Source organism: Epinephelus fuscoguttatus, linkage group LG11 (genome assembly GCF_011397635.1).
Source record: "Epinephelus fuscoguttatus linkage group LG11, E.fuscoguttatus.final_Chr_v1".
Classification (NCBI taxonomy): Eukaryota; Metazoa; Chordata; class Actinopteri; order Perciformes; family Serranidae; genus Epinephelus; species Epinephelus fuscoguttatus.
The window spans coordinates 37,587,693-37,599,835 of NC_064762.1; the positions used below are offsets into that span (position 1 = coordinate 37,587,693).

At 40.4% G+C, this 12,143-nt stretch overlaps 2 protein-coding genes across 7 annotated transcripts in view; one reads left to right on the forward strand and one right to left on the reverse strand.

Moving 5' to 3' along the window:
• LOC125897389 (xaa-Arg dipeptidase-like) overlaps window positions 1-12,143 on the forward strand; it is a 649,571-nt gene that overhangs the window by 155,388 nt on the left and 482,040 nt on the right. The gene's annotated exons all lie outside the window — the stretch shown is intronic.
• cenpe (centromere protein E) overlaps window positions 1-12,143 on the reverse strand; it is a 31,667-nt gene that overhangs the window by 17,376 nt on the left and 2,148 nt on the right. For all 5 annotated transcript variants that reach the window (XM_049590598.1, XM_049590597.1, XM_049590595.1 and 2 more), the window contains exons 2-29: window positions 11,549-11,661; window positions 11,340-11,429; window positions 11,125-11,243; window positions 10,918-11,037; window positions 10,287-10,368; window positions 10,135-10,202; window positions 9,978-10,052; window positions 9,801-9,852; window positions 9,599-9,686; window positions 8,805-8,934; window positions 8,007-8,126; window positions 7,751-7,903; window positions 7,519-7,669; window positions 7,291-7,390; window positions 6,864-7,059; window positions 6,658-6,714; window positions 5,971-6,138; window positions 4,366-4,587; window positions 4,157-4,249; window positions 3,449-3,532; window positions 3,185-3,301; window positions 2,970-3,086; window positions 2,655-2,876; window positions 1,736-1,816; window positions 1,371-1,451; window positions 839-943; window positions 363-584; window positions 155-247 (exon numbers count right to left, since the gene is read on the reverse strand). In XM_049590598.1, the coding sequence (XP_049446555.1) occupies window positions 155-247; window positions 363-584; window positions 839-943; window positions 1,371-1,451; window positions 1,736-1,816; window positions 2,655-2,876; window positions 2,970-3,086; window positions 3,185-3,301; window positions 3,449-3,532; window positions 4,157-4,249; window positions 4,366-4,587; window positions 5,971-6,138; window positions 6,658-6,714; window positions 6,864-7,059; window positions 7,291-7,390; window positions 7,519-7,669; window positions 7,751-7,903; window positions 8,007-8,126; window positions 8,805-8,934; window positions 9,599-9,686; window positions 9,801-9,852; window positions 9,978-10,052; window positions 10,135-10,202; window positions 10,287-10,368; window positions 10,918-11,037; window positions 11,125-11,243; window positions 11,340-11,429; window positions 11,549-11,661 (3,319 nt within the window). The remainder of the gene's footprint in view (window positions 1-154; window positions 248-362; window positions 585-838; window positions 944-1,370; window positions 1,452-1,735; window positions 1,817-2,654; window positions 2,877-2,969; window positions 3,087-3,184; window positions 3,302-3,448; window positions 3,533-4,156; window positions 4,250-4,365; window positions 4,588-5,970; window positions 6,139-6,657; window positions 6,715-6,863; window positions 7,060-7,290; window positions 7,391-7,518; window positions 7,670-7,750; window positions 7,904-8,006; window positions 8,127-8,804; window positions 8,935-9,598; window positions 9,687-9,800; window positions 9,853-9,977; window positions 10,053-10,134; window positions 10,203-10,286; window positions 10,369-10,917; window positions 11,038-11,124; window positions 11,244-11,339; window positions 11,430-11,548; window positions 11,662-12,143) is intronic.

The following is a 12,143-nucleotide window of genomic DNA, read 5'->3' on the forward strand; positions in this document are numbered from 1 at the left end:
ACAACATTGGAGCTCTGTGGCACAGAGGAAGGAAGACAGATAGACAGTATTTGTATGTAGGAAACACTAATTGCTGGTTTGGGTCTTTCCATGGGATTTGTCAACAATAAGAAAATTCTAAAATATCAGATTTAATTAACTTAACTGCTGTTACCTCTTGCTGAAGGTGGGTTACTTGGGCATCCTGTTGGTGCAGTTCTGAGGCCAGTCCTTCTGGCTGGTTAAACCCACATTGGACTTGTGCAACCTGCGAAAGATAGAAAAATAAATTTTTTCTTTGTCTGTCTAGGCAGACTGTGATTTAAAAGATATGAAAAAAATCAGTCAAAAGCAACAATTTACAAGAACCAGTAAAAACCTACCATCTCCATCCTGTCCTCCAGCTCTGCTCTGAGCTGCTGCTTCTCCTGTCTCAGTCCCTCCAGTATCTCCTGCAGCTGATCTCTCTCCTCAGTGAGAGATGTCACTCTGCACAGCAGCTTCTCCATCTCCTCTGTGGAGGTCTGACAGCTGGGTTCCTTCCCAGAGAGCAGACTGTCTCTCTCTGCTCGCATGCTCTCGAGCTCCTCAGTCAGCCTCTGAATCTGTCAGGAAAGAATAGAGACCTAATTGTAAATTCAGATATTGAGAGTGACATGAACTAAATAAGTTTCCTTAAAAGAAATTTAACAAATCTGGCCCACGTAAATGGAGTTTAGATGGTTATAAAATTATTTCAAAATCTATTCAAGAGGTGACAGGTTCCCTCTGAGTGTTCTTTATGTATAAAATGTAGTCCTGCCTGAGTTTGGAGCTCTTGCATCTAGAGGGAAATATCTGCATCGCTCACATCACTTACTTTGCCCTCCAGCTCTGCCTTTTGACTCTTCAGCACGTTGATCTCATCATTTAGAACTCTGATCTTCTCCTGAGACTCTCTCAGCTCCTCCTGGACCTCAATCATCTGAAAGACATTGCAACCACATGAGTGGAGAAGTGAAGATCTTTTCCATACAATAATCACTGAAAAGGAGTGGACAATAACAGGGTCAATGTCTCCCATCCACCACCAGGGAAGTCTTGGGCTGACTCATTACTAGAGCTGCAACGACGAGTTGATTAATCCATCAAAATAAAATGAGCAACTAATCTGATAATTGATTAATCATTACAGTCCTTTTTCCAAGAAAAAATGATAAAAATTAATCCGATTCCAGATTCTCATATTCAGCAATGTGCAGTTTTTCTTCATCATATGTAAGAGCAAATTTATTGTCTTAACATTTAGAATAGGAAGTTTCTTTGTGTATTTCATCAGAACCCTTAAATGTATCTTGACATTGGGCTAAAACCAGAGCTCACCATCACTGCTTGGGAAGGAAAGAACTCACCAGTTCTACATTTTCCTGAAGGTCAGACTTCAGCTGGCTCACCTCCTCAGTTTTCTCCAGATGCTCCTCTAGCTGTTGGTTCTGAAGCACAATGTAGGCAAACTTTAACATTTTCAGTATTACTCACATTTTCTCACAAGACCTTTATGTGCTCTCGAACATACCTCAATGCATGAGCAACAATATAAAATAAAAACCATTAAGTTCCGAAGTGAGTGAATGTCGTATGGAGCTCAGTGCAGCAAGCTGTTTCGTGCTTTATTCAGAAGTCTTACTCAGTATCAGGGACAAATGCTCAATGAAGTGGATCAAAATAAAAATGTAGAAATGTAACTGTAGTGTAAGACTGAATGACATAATCTAACCTGCAGAAGTCGTTGAGCCTCCTGTTCTTCTTTCAGAGACTGAGGCTCAGAGCTGAGCTGCTGCTGTAACTCACACTGCATCTGTACAACAGAGAGAACACATGAAAGAACAATATGACCTCAGTTTGAAGAAAGAAGAAGAAAAGTTTATTTTTCTCACGTCTCCACAGTGCATGAAGAATGGAGAAAATCCTTGATGAACTAAAGTCATAGGGCTCTGCATTTAACAACAGCAAAACTTTATCAAAACATCCATTTACAAACTCTCACACAACTTGTGCAGTATAATCCAAGTCTTATTTATACAGTCTTATGCTCAGTGCTTCCCACACAGACAGCCTTTTATGACAAAAAAAAGAAATTAAATGTGGACCCCTATGACTTAAATTCATTAAGGATTTTCTCTGTTTTAGGATTCTCCACCGTGGAGAAATCCAAGCTTTCAATTGGTATTCAAATGGTCATTTTGTGGGTGAAATATTCTTTTCGCATGATTTCTGCACTTGTGCTGTTGAACGCTACTTTACAATAGGCCCTCCTGCTCTCACTCAGGATAAACATCTGCAAATCTGGTGAAGCCACTTATTAAACATATTTAAATAATTACCAAAAAGATTGTGCATTTGATTCAGTTCACTCTACCTAAAAAATATTTTACCAAACTGCTCGACTGTAAACAGCACGTTAATATAATGTGTGACCGGCGAAACAACAAAAGAAACAAATTTATTCCAGTTATCTTGCTGTAATGACCGTTGTGCATAATTGTCATGGTGATTTGGAGAAATAACTTAATGTCAGTACATGATAGGCTGTGACCACACATACGTTAAAAAAATCACAGGTCCCATGCAGGTATTTTCCCCAAGAAACAGCAATCAGCAGCTCTCAATTTACAGTTTTCAGCCAAAGCTTTTACCATCTCCATCCTGTCCTCCAGCTCTGCTTTGAGGTGCTGCTTCTCCTGTCTCAGTCCCTCCAGTATCTCCTGCAGCTGATCTCTCTCCTCAGTGAGAGACGTCACTCTGCACAGCAGCTTCTCCATCTCCTCTGTGGAGGTCTGACAGCTGGCTTCCTTCTCAGACAACAGGGCATCCCTTTCTGCTTGTACACTCTCAAGCTGCTCACTTAGAGTCTTGGTCTGTGTAAATGGGAAGATTTCATACTAGCAGTCAGAACACTGACAGTGAAGGAGCAGTTTAAAAAAATATCCTTCATTAACAATTTAACTCACCCGTTGTTCTAAGTCAGATTCCTTCTGCTCACAGAGTTTCATTTGATCAGAGTTATTTTGCTTCTGCTCTTGAAGCTCCTCTTGACGAGAATGTAGAAGACTCAGAGTCTCTGCAACCTAAAAATTAGTGAGCACTTCTTGATCTGATCTGAATTACAGAGCATAGAGTACTTCTGAAAACATAACTTTGGTGAAATGTGTTGTAAGGAACTAACCTCTTGTTGTAGTTGAGCTTGCCTCTCTTGGCTGAGTCTTTCTAGGTCAGTGTTTCTTTGATTCTGCTCTTGGAGTTCTTGTTGAAGTGAATGCAGAAGGCTCTGCGTCTCTGCAGCCTGCAAAGAGAAAAAGTTGCATATTTCCCATTCATACACACGAGGAAAATATATGAAGATTTTGAAGCAAAGACATCACTGGCATTGTGAGCACACTTAACCCCGAAAAATTAGATCTCAATTTGACCACAAACAACTCCCCCTCACCATCTCTGTATTATGCTGCAGATCAGCTTCCAGCTGGCTCTTCTGCTCACTGACGGCCTGTAAAGTTGTCTGTAGTTGCTCTATCTGTGGAGGAAAATAGACAAATCAATTAAAGTATTTTCAGTCAAGAAGCAAAGTTTTGAAGAATAAGCTTGCCTTTAATCCATGTTTTGCTTTTTGTCAACAAATCCTGTGAAGAGACCAAAACCAAGTGTGTAAATCCGTTTCTCATAACGTTCACTTCCCTTCCCACTGGTTCCTACCGGAGAGTTTGCGAGTTTAGTTTTATTTCTTTTGCTCCAGAATTTTTAAAAAGCCTCAGTGATCTCCTAAAACAATTGGACACAGTAGTTTTTAGCAAATGTTACTCAGACAGGAGCAAACGGTGCCTTTGTTGGGGACTATTTTCAGTAGCGGATTAATACACATTTGGTGTATTAGTGAGTATTTGTGACAGAGGGATGGTGTATTTGAGTCAAAATAGTGTGTTCATGGTAATAAAAGAACAACATGTCACTCAGTGCAACAGTGGAGCTCACTGATGTTTCAACAGTTGTTCACAACAATGGAGCTCTGTGGCAAAGAGAAAGATATCAGGCTTTGATACATAAATACTATACTTGTAAATAGATTTGGGTCTTTTCATGGGATTTGTCAACAATAAGAAAATTCTAAAATGTCAGACTTCATTAACTTAACTGCTGTTACCTCTTGCTGAAGGTGGGTTACTTGGGCATCCTGTTGGTGCAGTTCTGAGGCCAGTCCTTCTGGCTGGTTAAACCCACACTGGACTTGTGCAACCTGCAACAGGCAAACCCATCACTTTTTCTTTTTCTGCATAAACTGTGATGATTCAAAAGATATGAAATAATCACTTATAAATGAAAAACACTTTAGAAGCATCAGTAACAACATACCATCTCCATCCTGTCCTCCAGTTCTGCTTTGAGCTGCTGCTTCTCCTGTCTCAGTCCCTCCAGTATCTCCTGCAGCTGATCTCTCTCCTCAGTGAGAGACGTCACTCTGCACAGCAGCTTCTCCATCTCCTCTGTGGAGGTCTGACAGCTGGGTTCCTTCCCAGAGAGCAGACCATCTCTCTCTGCTCGCATGCTCTCGAGCTCCTCAGTCAGTCTCTGAATCTGTCAAGAGGAGCAGAAACATAATTGTAATTATTAATACATATCAAAAGAAAAGGAAGAATTTCTGTCAAAGTGTCAGATTCCGGAGGTGTTATGTGGATTCCATCCTGGTCATGAAACAGTGGACTGGCTTTTATACCCTTGAAGGGTTGTTAGGTGGGTTATGGGAGTTTGCCCATACAGTCTGTACGCTTTGGGTGGACTTGGGAATCTTTACATCCTTATCCCTATGGGAGTTCTGTAGGGGTACTAAATCTGTTGTGGACCCCAGAATTGCGTTTCAGTTCTCTTCAGATGATGTGGCTCTGTTGGCTTCAGACTGTGACCTTCTGCATGCACTGGGGTGGTTTGCAATCAAGTGTGAAGCACACCGACTGCACAGAATGCTAGATCAATACAACTGTTTTATTATCTCTGAGGCTGAACACAGTGTAGATGAAATGACAAAATATTTGTACAGCGCACATTTTCATTTAGGGTTTCTTAGTGAATTAAAAAAATCTGCTAAGCCTGCCTATGTGGCGCTAATGTTATTAAAATATTGGCTATTTAACTTCGGTAACAGCCGTGCTGCTTGGTTGGGAAGCAGTGACACTCGTGTGCAATGTCAAATGGCATTCGTGGAATTTAAGCTCACATTGCATTGACTGGATGATTTGGAACTGGTTCTCAACTAGAAGAACAGTTCTTGATTTCCATAGCTAATGCAACCCAGTGCCCAATAAGTGGTAGAAAATGGATGGATGGCATATACAGTATAATGCTCTATTTACTTCCTTACAGTAGGTGCCAATTCATGGTTCATGCAAGTGTCTGCTGTGGTCCCCTTGACATAAATGTCATCATCCACCCACGTCAGCGAGGGTTTACAGGGTCCCACGTGCAACCCATTTTTTGTGACCATGTGGACTGGACACTTAGCAAGTATGCTGACTGGACATGCTCCAACCTCTTGTTCCACGGTCTAGCCCAGTCCAAAACACTGCGGTCAAGCCAGCTGCACCAGCACAGTGAAGTTAGTTTAAAGTTGGATATTTGACAGACATTAACTCCTAGTTTCAGTTTCACCCACTGTTGGCAGTAGGAGGACTGTAAACTACTGATGGCCTAATGAAGCCTCATGAAGCATTTTCTTTATTTTCTGAGCCCACCTAGATGGTGCTTTTTGTTCAGGTAAAGGTTGAAAGCACACTGAATTACCATTCTTTGAGCCTTTCTCTTTAAACCATGAGTGCCATCTAGTGGGCTCAGAAAATAAAGAAAATGCTTCGCGAGGGTTCATTTGGCCATCACTACTGTAAACTCACCTCCTGCCCCTCCCATTTGCCACTAGGAGTGAACATGGACCCTAAATTGTACTATGAATAGCATCAAATCAATTACCTCTTGCTCTTTTCTGAACTCCTCCTCCAGAGACTTGAACTCATCCATCTCTCTCTTCTCCTCCATCTCTTTTGACAGAGCAGCTTTCTCTTTCTCCAGAGTTTCAATCTGCTCTAGGAACATCCCAAGCTCCTGCTTCAGGTAGTCTCGCTCGACTTCCACCACGTCCTGTAAACATACAATTTAATCAGTTTAAAAGCTTTCGGTATTTCCAATTGAAATGCATTGCCCTAATGTTGCTTCTTTTCATTACTAGTAGAAGAAATAAATGCTATTATATTTTTAGCAACATGTTGCAATAGTGTCTCTGTAGAATATTTTTTTCTAATACAAATAAAGGAATTATCCATGTGGATAACATAAAAACAAAGCTTTAGTAACTGTGTGTTGTGCAACAAATGCATTAAACAATTAAGACCATTTTTGGCCTATAAAGCCAGATTATCTTCAAATGGCTTTCTGAGTTTTATCTGTGGAAAAACCACAACTCAGTGACTCTAGATTAAACATGCTTGTGGTTTATTTAATATCTTGTAAGGGACACACAACCTCTGTGTTATAAAACAGAAAATATATTACATGCATACATCCAGAGGAAAACAAGTTAAGAGGATTTTCTCTGCTATCAGAGGCACAACAAGTTGAGTAGTAGGATATGTGCCACAGAGGTGCCCCATCAAGCCTTACCTTCTCTGAAGCCAGTGTCTCACACAGCTGGATGGCCTCTGCAAACTGTTTACCCATCTGCAAAATGAGGTATGAAGATTAATACTAAAACCAGCTAACACAACCAGGACAGAACAAAAAACAATGAACATGCCAAAGATGCTATTCTCGTGTAATTAAGGATTTCTCCTTTTACTTGGAGGCCAGGGAGCAGGTATAAATCATACCTGTTCATCAGTTTTACTTGGAGTGTTGTTCTGTTCCTCAAGCCGTCTCTCCAGGTCTGCAACTCGGAGGTCCAACATTGCCACCTTCTCCAAGGCCTCTTGTTTTTGTTGGACCTCTGTTTGCAGCTGCAGCTGCAGGCTGGACACTTTCCCTGAAAGCTCATGCATACGGTCTGGAGACACAAAGTCTTTGGGACTGGAAAAAGATAAAACATACAGATGACTAATGTGTTCAACAACTGTGAATTACTTACAAACACTGAAAAGACAGGGTTTTTTTCCCCCACATACAGTAGCCTCATGCCAGGTTCACAATGGACACAGAAGCGCCCAGATTTGCCCAGATTACTAAGGTTGGTCTGGAGGCCTGGACATTTGCTGTCTTTCAAGTGAAAACTACTTGAACTGTAATTATCAAGACATTTACCTGTCTCCAAAGCTCCTGACAGTCACAGAGCTCTGACTTATCTCCATATCATCTGAAGGCTCATCAGGAATCTCCCAGTGAGAGTCGAAGTCCTCATCATCTGTTCAAACATGTCATGTATGCATTCCACTCATTACCCGACAGTGCAGTTCATATATGACATGGTAATTATAAGGTGAATTGTGATTTTCAGAGTGCATATACTTTATTTTATGCGCTCCTCTGTACCTTCAACCAGCTCCATCAGAGAGACATTAGAGGCTTTCCTCTTCCGAGTGAAAGGGTCTGCAAAGCTAAGGTCAGATGAACCACCATCACATGCAGACGGACGGGCAAGTCTGAGCATCTTTCCTCCCCACGTAACCCTGCGTTTTGGCATCTTAAAAACAGGACATGAGTTGTTATGACTATGATACGAAAGAGAAAGCTGTACTCTGACATTATTTTGTGTCATATCTACCTTTTGAGCAGGAACCTGGTTTGTGCTGGTGACCAGCAGTTTAGTCAGGTTTTTGATCCTGTCTTCTTGTTCTCTCTGGAGCTGATCCTTTTCTTGGAGCAGCTGGGAGAGAACCTCCTTCTCTGTGGCTGTGGTCTGTGTGACTGAAGAAACCTGTTGGGAGGTCATCCACAGGTTAGTGGGTAGAAAGTGCTGCAATAATGGAACATGCAGTGATGGTCCAAAGAGAACATGACTGAGGAACGATGCCACTTGCCTCATGAAGGCGTCGCTTGAGATCTACAATTTCATTGCGGTATCTTTTGAGCAGAGCCCCGTCATCAGACACCTCTGTCACATGAGGATCATTCTTCATTTTCTTTGCAGTGCTGGCAAACTAACATAAAGAAACGCTTTGTGAAACATCATCTGCCTTTGTCACAAAACAGAACTTTCCAGACGGACGACATCCATCTGCAATGGTGCGCTGTGTAATCGTGCATAAATGTACTGGGGGAATGAGCTAACAAAGTAAAATGTACCATACTATTTAGTATTACAATATAACAGTTGCAGGGCTTGAAATACCATGTGCACAAGCACTGACTTCCAGTAGCACATTTTGTTTCATTCATATTCACAAACAGCAATGAAAGCTACTGGTATCAGGAGAAGTTGGGAACTAATTTGTAGAGGTCAATATTCAGTCTGTAATATTTATTTATTTAGATGAATTCATATTCATATAAAATCAAAGAAGTCACCAAAGAAGTCCCAATATGACTCAAAAACTTTTTTTTTTCATAATAGATTTGATGAAAAGCTGCTCAAAATGTTCCTATGACCATCTAAAATTTGAAGCAGTTTTACTGTGCAGTATTGCAATTTAGGTCGAACCTTGCAGCGGATAAGTACAAATTTAAAATAACAATTACACCAAATGGCACAGTAAAGGTGCATGCACCAGTTCATGTACAGAGAAAAAAGTATTTTGAGCCCTGAACTGAGTATTAACAGGTCATGGTACTGTAGAGATGTTAGGTGTGCAGGACAGGAATCTACATATTTCATCTACCTGCAGAGTGCTGAGGGTCTCATCCAGAGCAACAGGTGTGATGGTACCAATGATGACTGTTTTCGCGTTCCCACCCAAGGAATTCTGCAGGATGCGGGTGAGCTTACTGTCTCTGTAGTTGGTGAAACCCCTGAACAGAGAGAGAGAGAGAGTGAAATTTGGCAAAATACCAGCACCTCGAATTAATGTTTAAAATCATATAAATCAGTTAGTAATAACCATTTAAAAAATAGGTTCCTTTTTCCTCTCCTCAATTTACTTTTAGTAAACATGAATTGTTTACTACTAAATAATCACACTGGAGTTTGAAATATTTTTGTTCCATCACTTACACCACTAATGAGTATACTAAATATACAGCTCAAAATTTGGCCAAATGTACTAAATCATTTTCTTTATGACAGTTAGATGAGATGTATAATACAGAGCAGGGCCCTGTTCTTTAAATGTGGCCTATTTAATTTAATTTGCTTGCTCATGATGGAAATTTTTCAGCCTGTTATGATTTGGTGCTATATAAATAAAACTGACATGACTTGAGATATTTAAGAAAGTGGTCATGATCCCCTGCCTGCTTGACTAGTGAGGATGTATCTGTAAGCAGTTAGACTGCCCAGAAAGAAGGAACAGTTCAACGCTGACTGATGCTGAGGATACGCTCATGGTACATAAAACAACCCTAACTGTTATTGGCTGTATGTATGGTGTAAAACAAGAGTAAAAATTGTTCCTTATGTTAGCACAAGTAGAAAGATCTCTGTAGTAAGTACGTTGCATGTTCATCCTTTACTCACTTCTGGCTTTCATCTGTCAATTTCTTGATCACTTGGCCGAGTGTGAAGAGACTGCGATTGATATTGCAACCTTCTTTGAAACGTGTGCCTAGGATATGAAAGCAGAAACTCATTATACACTGTAGTGTGCAATCAATGAACTCTAAGATAGTATCATAGTGTGCGGATTCAATCAGCAACCTTAAATTTAACTCCGGCTTACCTTCAGCTCCTGTTTGACTTGCTCTCTCTGATCCAGCCAAATCAACTAAATTCTAAAAGATGAAGCCAAACTGCTGGTGAACAAATAATTACAACAACACAAGCAATGACACAGACAAGACAGACAGCAAATGTAATATAAAGATGGACAACAAGCCAATAAATGGAGCTAGCTTACCAAATGAGACACAATAATGGCTCCATCTGCATTTTCTCCTGATGCTGGGTCGCTTCTTTCTCGACTTTCCAGGATCTAAGAGAACAATATTGTGAAAAATCCAGCTTTCCCCAGAATCTGATATGTCACTATGCAATGAAGATGTGGTGTTGCTTACCATTCGGAATATGGTGTGGGAGCGACTGCTTCGCTGGTTCATTTTTGTCTTTCCATAGTGGCGGTTCTCTACAGAGGAGAAAACACATTGGTAATTACACACAGTCTGCAGAGCACGTCATCATTCCGATGTTCTGTAATCTCAGATCTTACTTTCTCCTTTCCGAATCCAGGCCAGGGCTTGTGCAGGAGACGTAACGAGTTCCTCGGTTAGGTCAGCCACATAGATGTTTTTCTGTACACAGATACAAAAATCATGTAAAATAGAAAAGTACATCTTTGCAGGGTTTCTGTCATTTAGTGCTCCTAGACTTTGAAATATGTTCCATCGGTCTGTAATGTTAGACTTTTTGCAGTTCAGCAGACCTGCAGAGTCATGAATGATCCTGACTAAAATGATTTTTCTGATCGCAGCAAAATGATTTCAGAAGAAATATTCCAGTTAAACGTTTATGCATGTCATAAATATTTTAAGCTGATCAACATACTAGTTCTGATTTTTGAAAAATAAGGTGTAAAAGACAGAGGGACTGCACCTATTATTTTAATGGAAATTTCAAATCCAATGCTGCTCATTTCATTTTCAGCTTGTTTCTACAGGACGTGAACAGTAATCAAGCTGACACTAAAACAGTTTATGCCCTCTCAGCCAACAAAAAGTGATTAAATGTAATGTTTGAGACTTCGTTGAGTTACTGCAAATGTTGTAAACTAGGACACAAAAGATTTGATAAGGGTTTCAATTTGACAAAAAGCCATTCAAACTTCTAAAAAGCCCACTAACATTGATTGTCTCCCTGACTTCCAGGGGTTTCCTCTTCCAGCTGTCCACAAGCAGGTCAGTGACTGTTTCATTGTAGATCTCCATGTACGAAACCCTGAGAAGGAACTCCTTCTTTGGACACTTTGGGCAAAAGACAAGTCATTGGTTAGAATAAACTGATTACAAACAGTTATAGGGCGTGTTTGAAACAGGTGATACAATTCTCACATTTTTAATTGTTTGGAAGACATCCTCCACAGCCAATGGTATCACTCCAGGTGATCGGTCAGACCCCATCATCGTAAAAGTCTTTCCAGAAGAAGTCTGTCCGTAAGCAAATATGGTTCCTGTGGAGCAAACACAAAATAAACACCATGCGGCTACAGTGAGTAATGAGTACCTCCACAAGACAGGTCTCACTGCATTCAGTTTCCATTACATACCATTGTATCCCTCAACAGTGGAAACAACCAGAGGCTTTGCAATGTTGTGGTACAGCTGATTGGTTGTTTCTTCTGCAGTGAACACTCGGTCTGGGGACAACAGAGGGCGACAGTGAATGTAAAGTAGACTTCTATTACTACTACTCTATGTTAAAGCCACAAAATCTAGCAAACACAATTCTTAATCCTGTACATGCTGCAAAACATACCGAAACTAAAGCTCTTAGTGGAATTCCCATCATCGATCTGATGAACTGATTTCTTATCAGCTTTCCAAAACAGGTGGACGGGCTCTGCATCCTCCGACTCAGCACTTTCTTCCCTGTAACAAGGATACACAATCAGGATATATGTGTGAAAACATCAGCATACTTTATGGAAAGAACTAAAACTAACTAAATCAAAATAGCTGCTATGAAAGCAGAATAAATAATAAAAAAAAAAAGTTCCATAAGAGGGCAAAAATAAATATACAGTATCAGTAGACAAGGGGCACCATTTATGTCACTATATATACGCTGTGATAAAATATTTGGGATCGTCTCCCTCACAGTGTATGGGACAGTCCCAAATATATCAAGGTGTAACACCGCATCTTACACTCAACTCCTCACAGCTGACTTGCAGAATATAATATACTGTGGCATTAAGGATATATCATAGACACATGTATGTATTAATCATGCACTCTGGCACTTTCACACAAACAAATATATTGAGAAGCAAACATACTTTATTTGTCACTCATACTGGTAACCTAAGTAAAGTCAAGTAAAGTAAAGTTTATTGCCCCCCAAGGGAAAT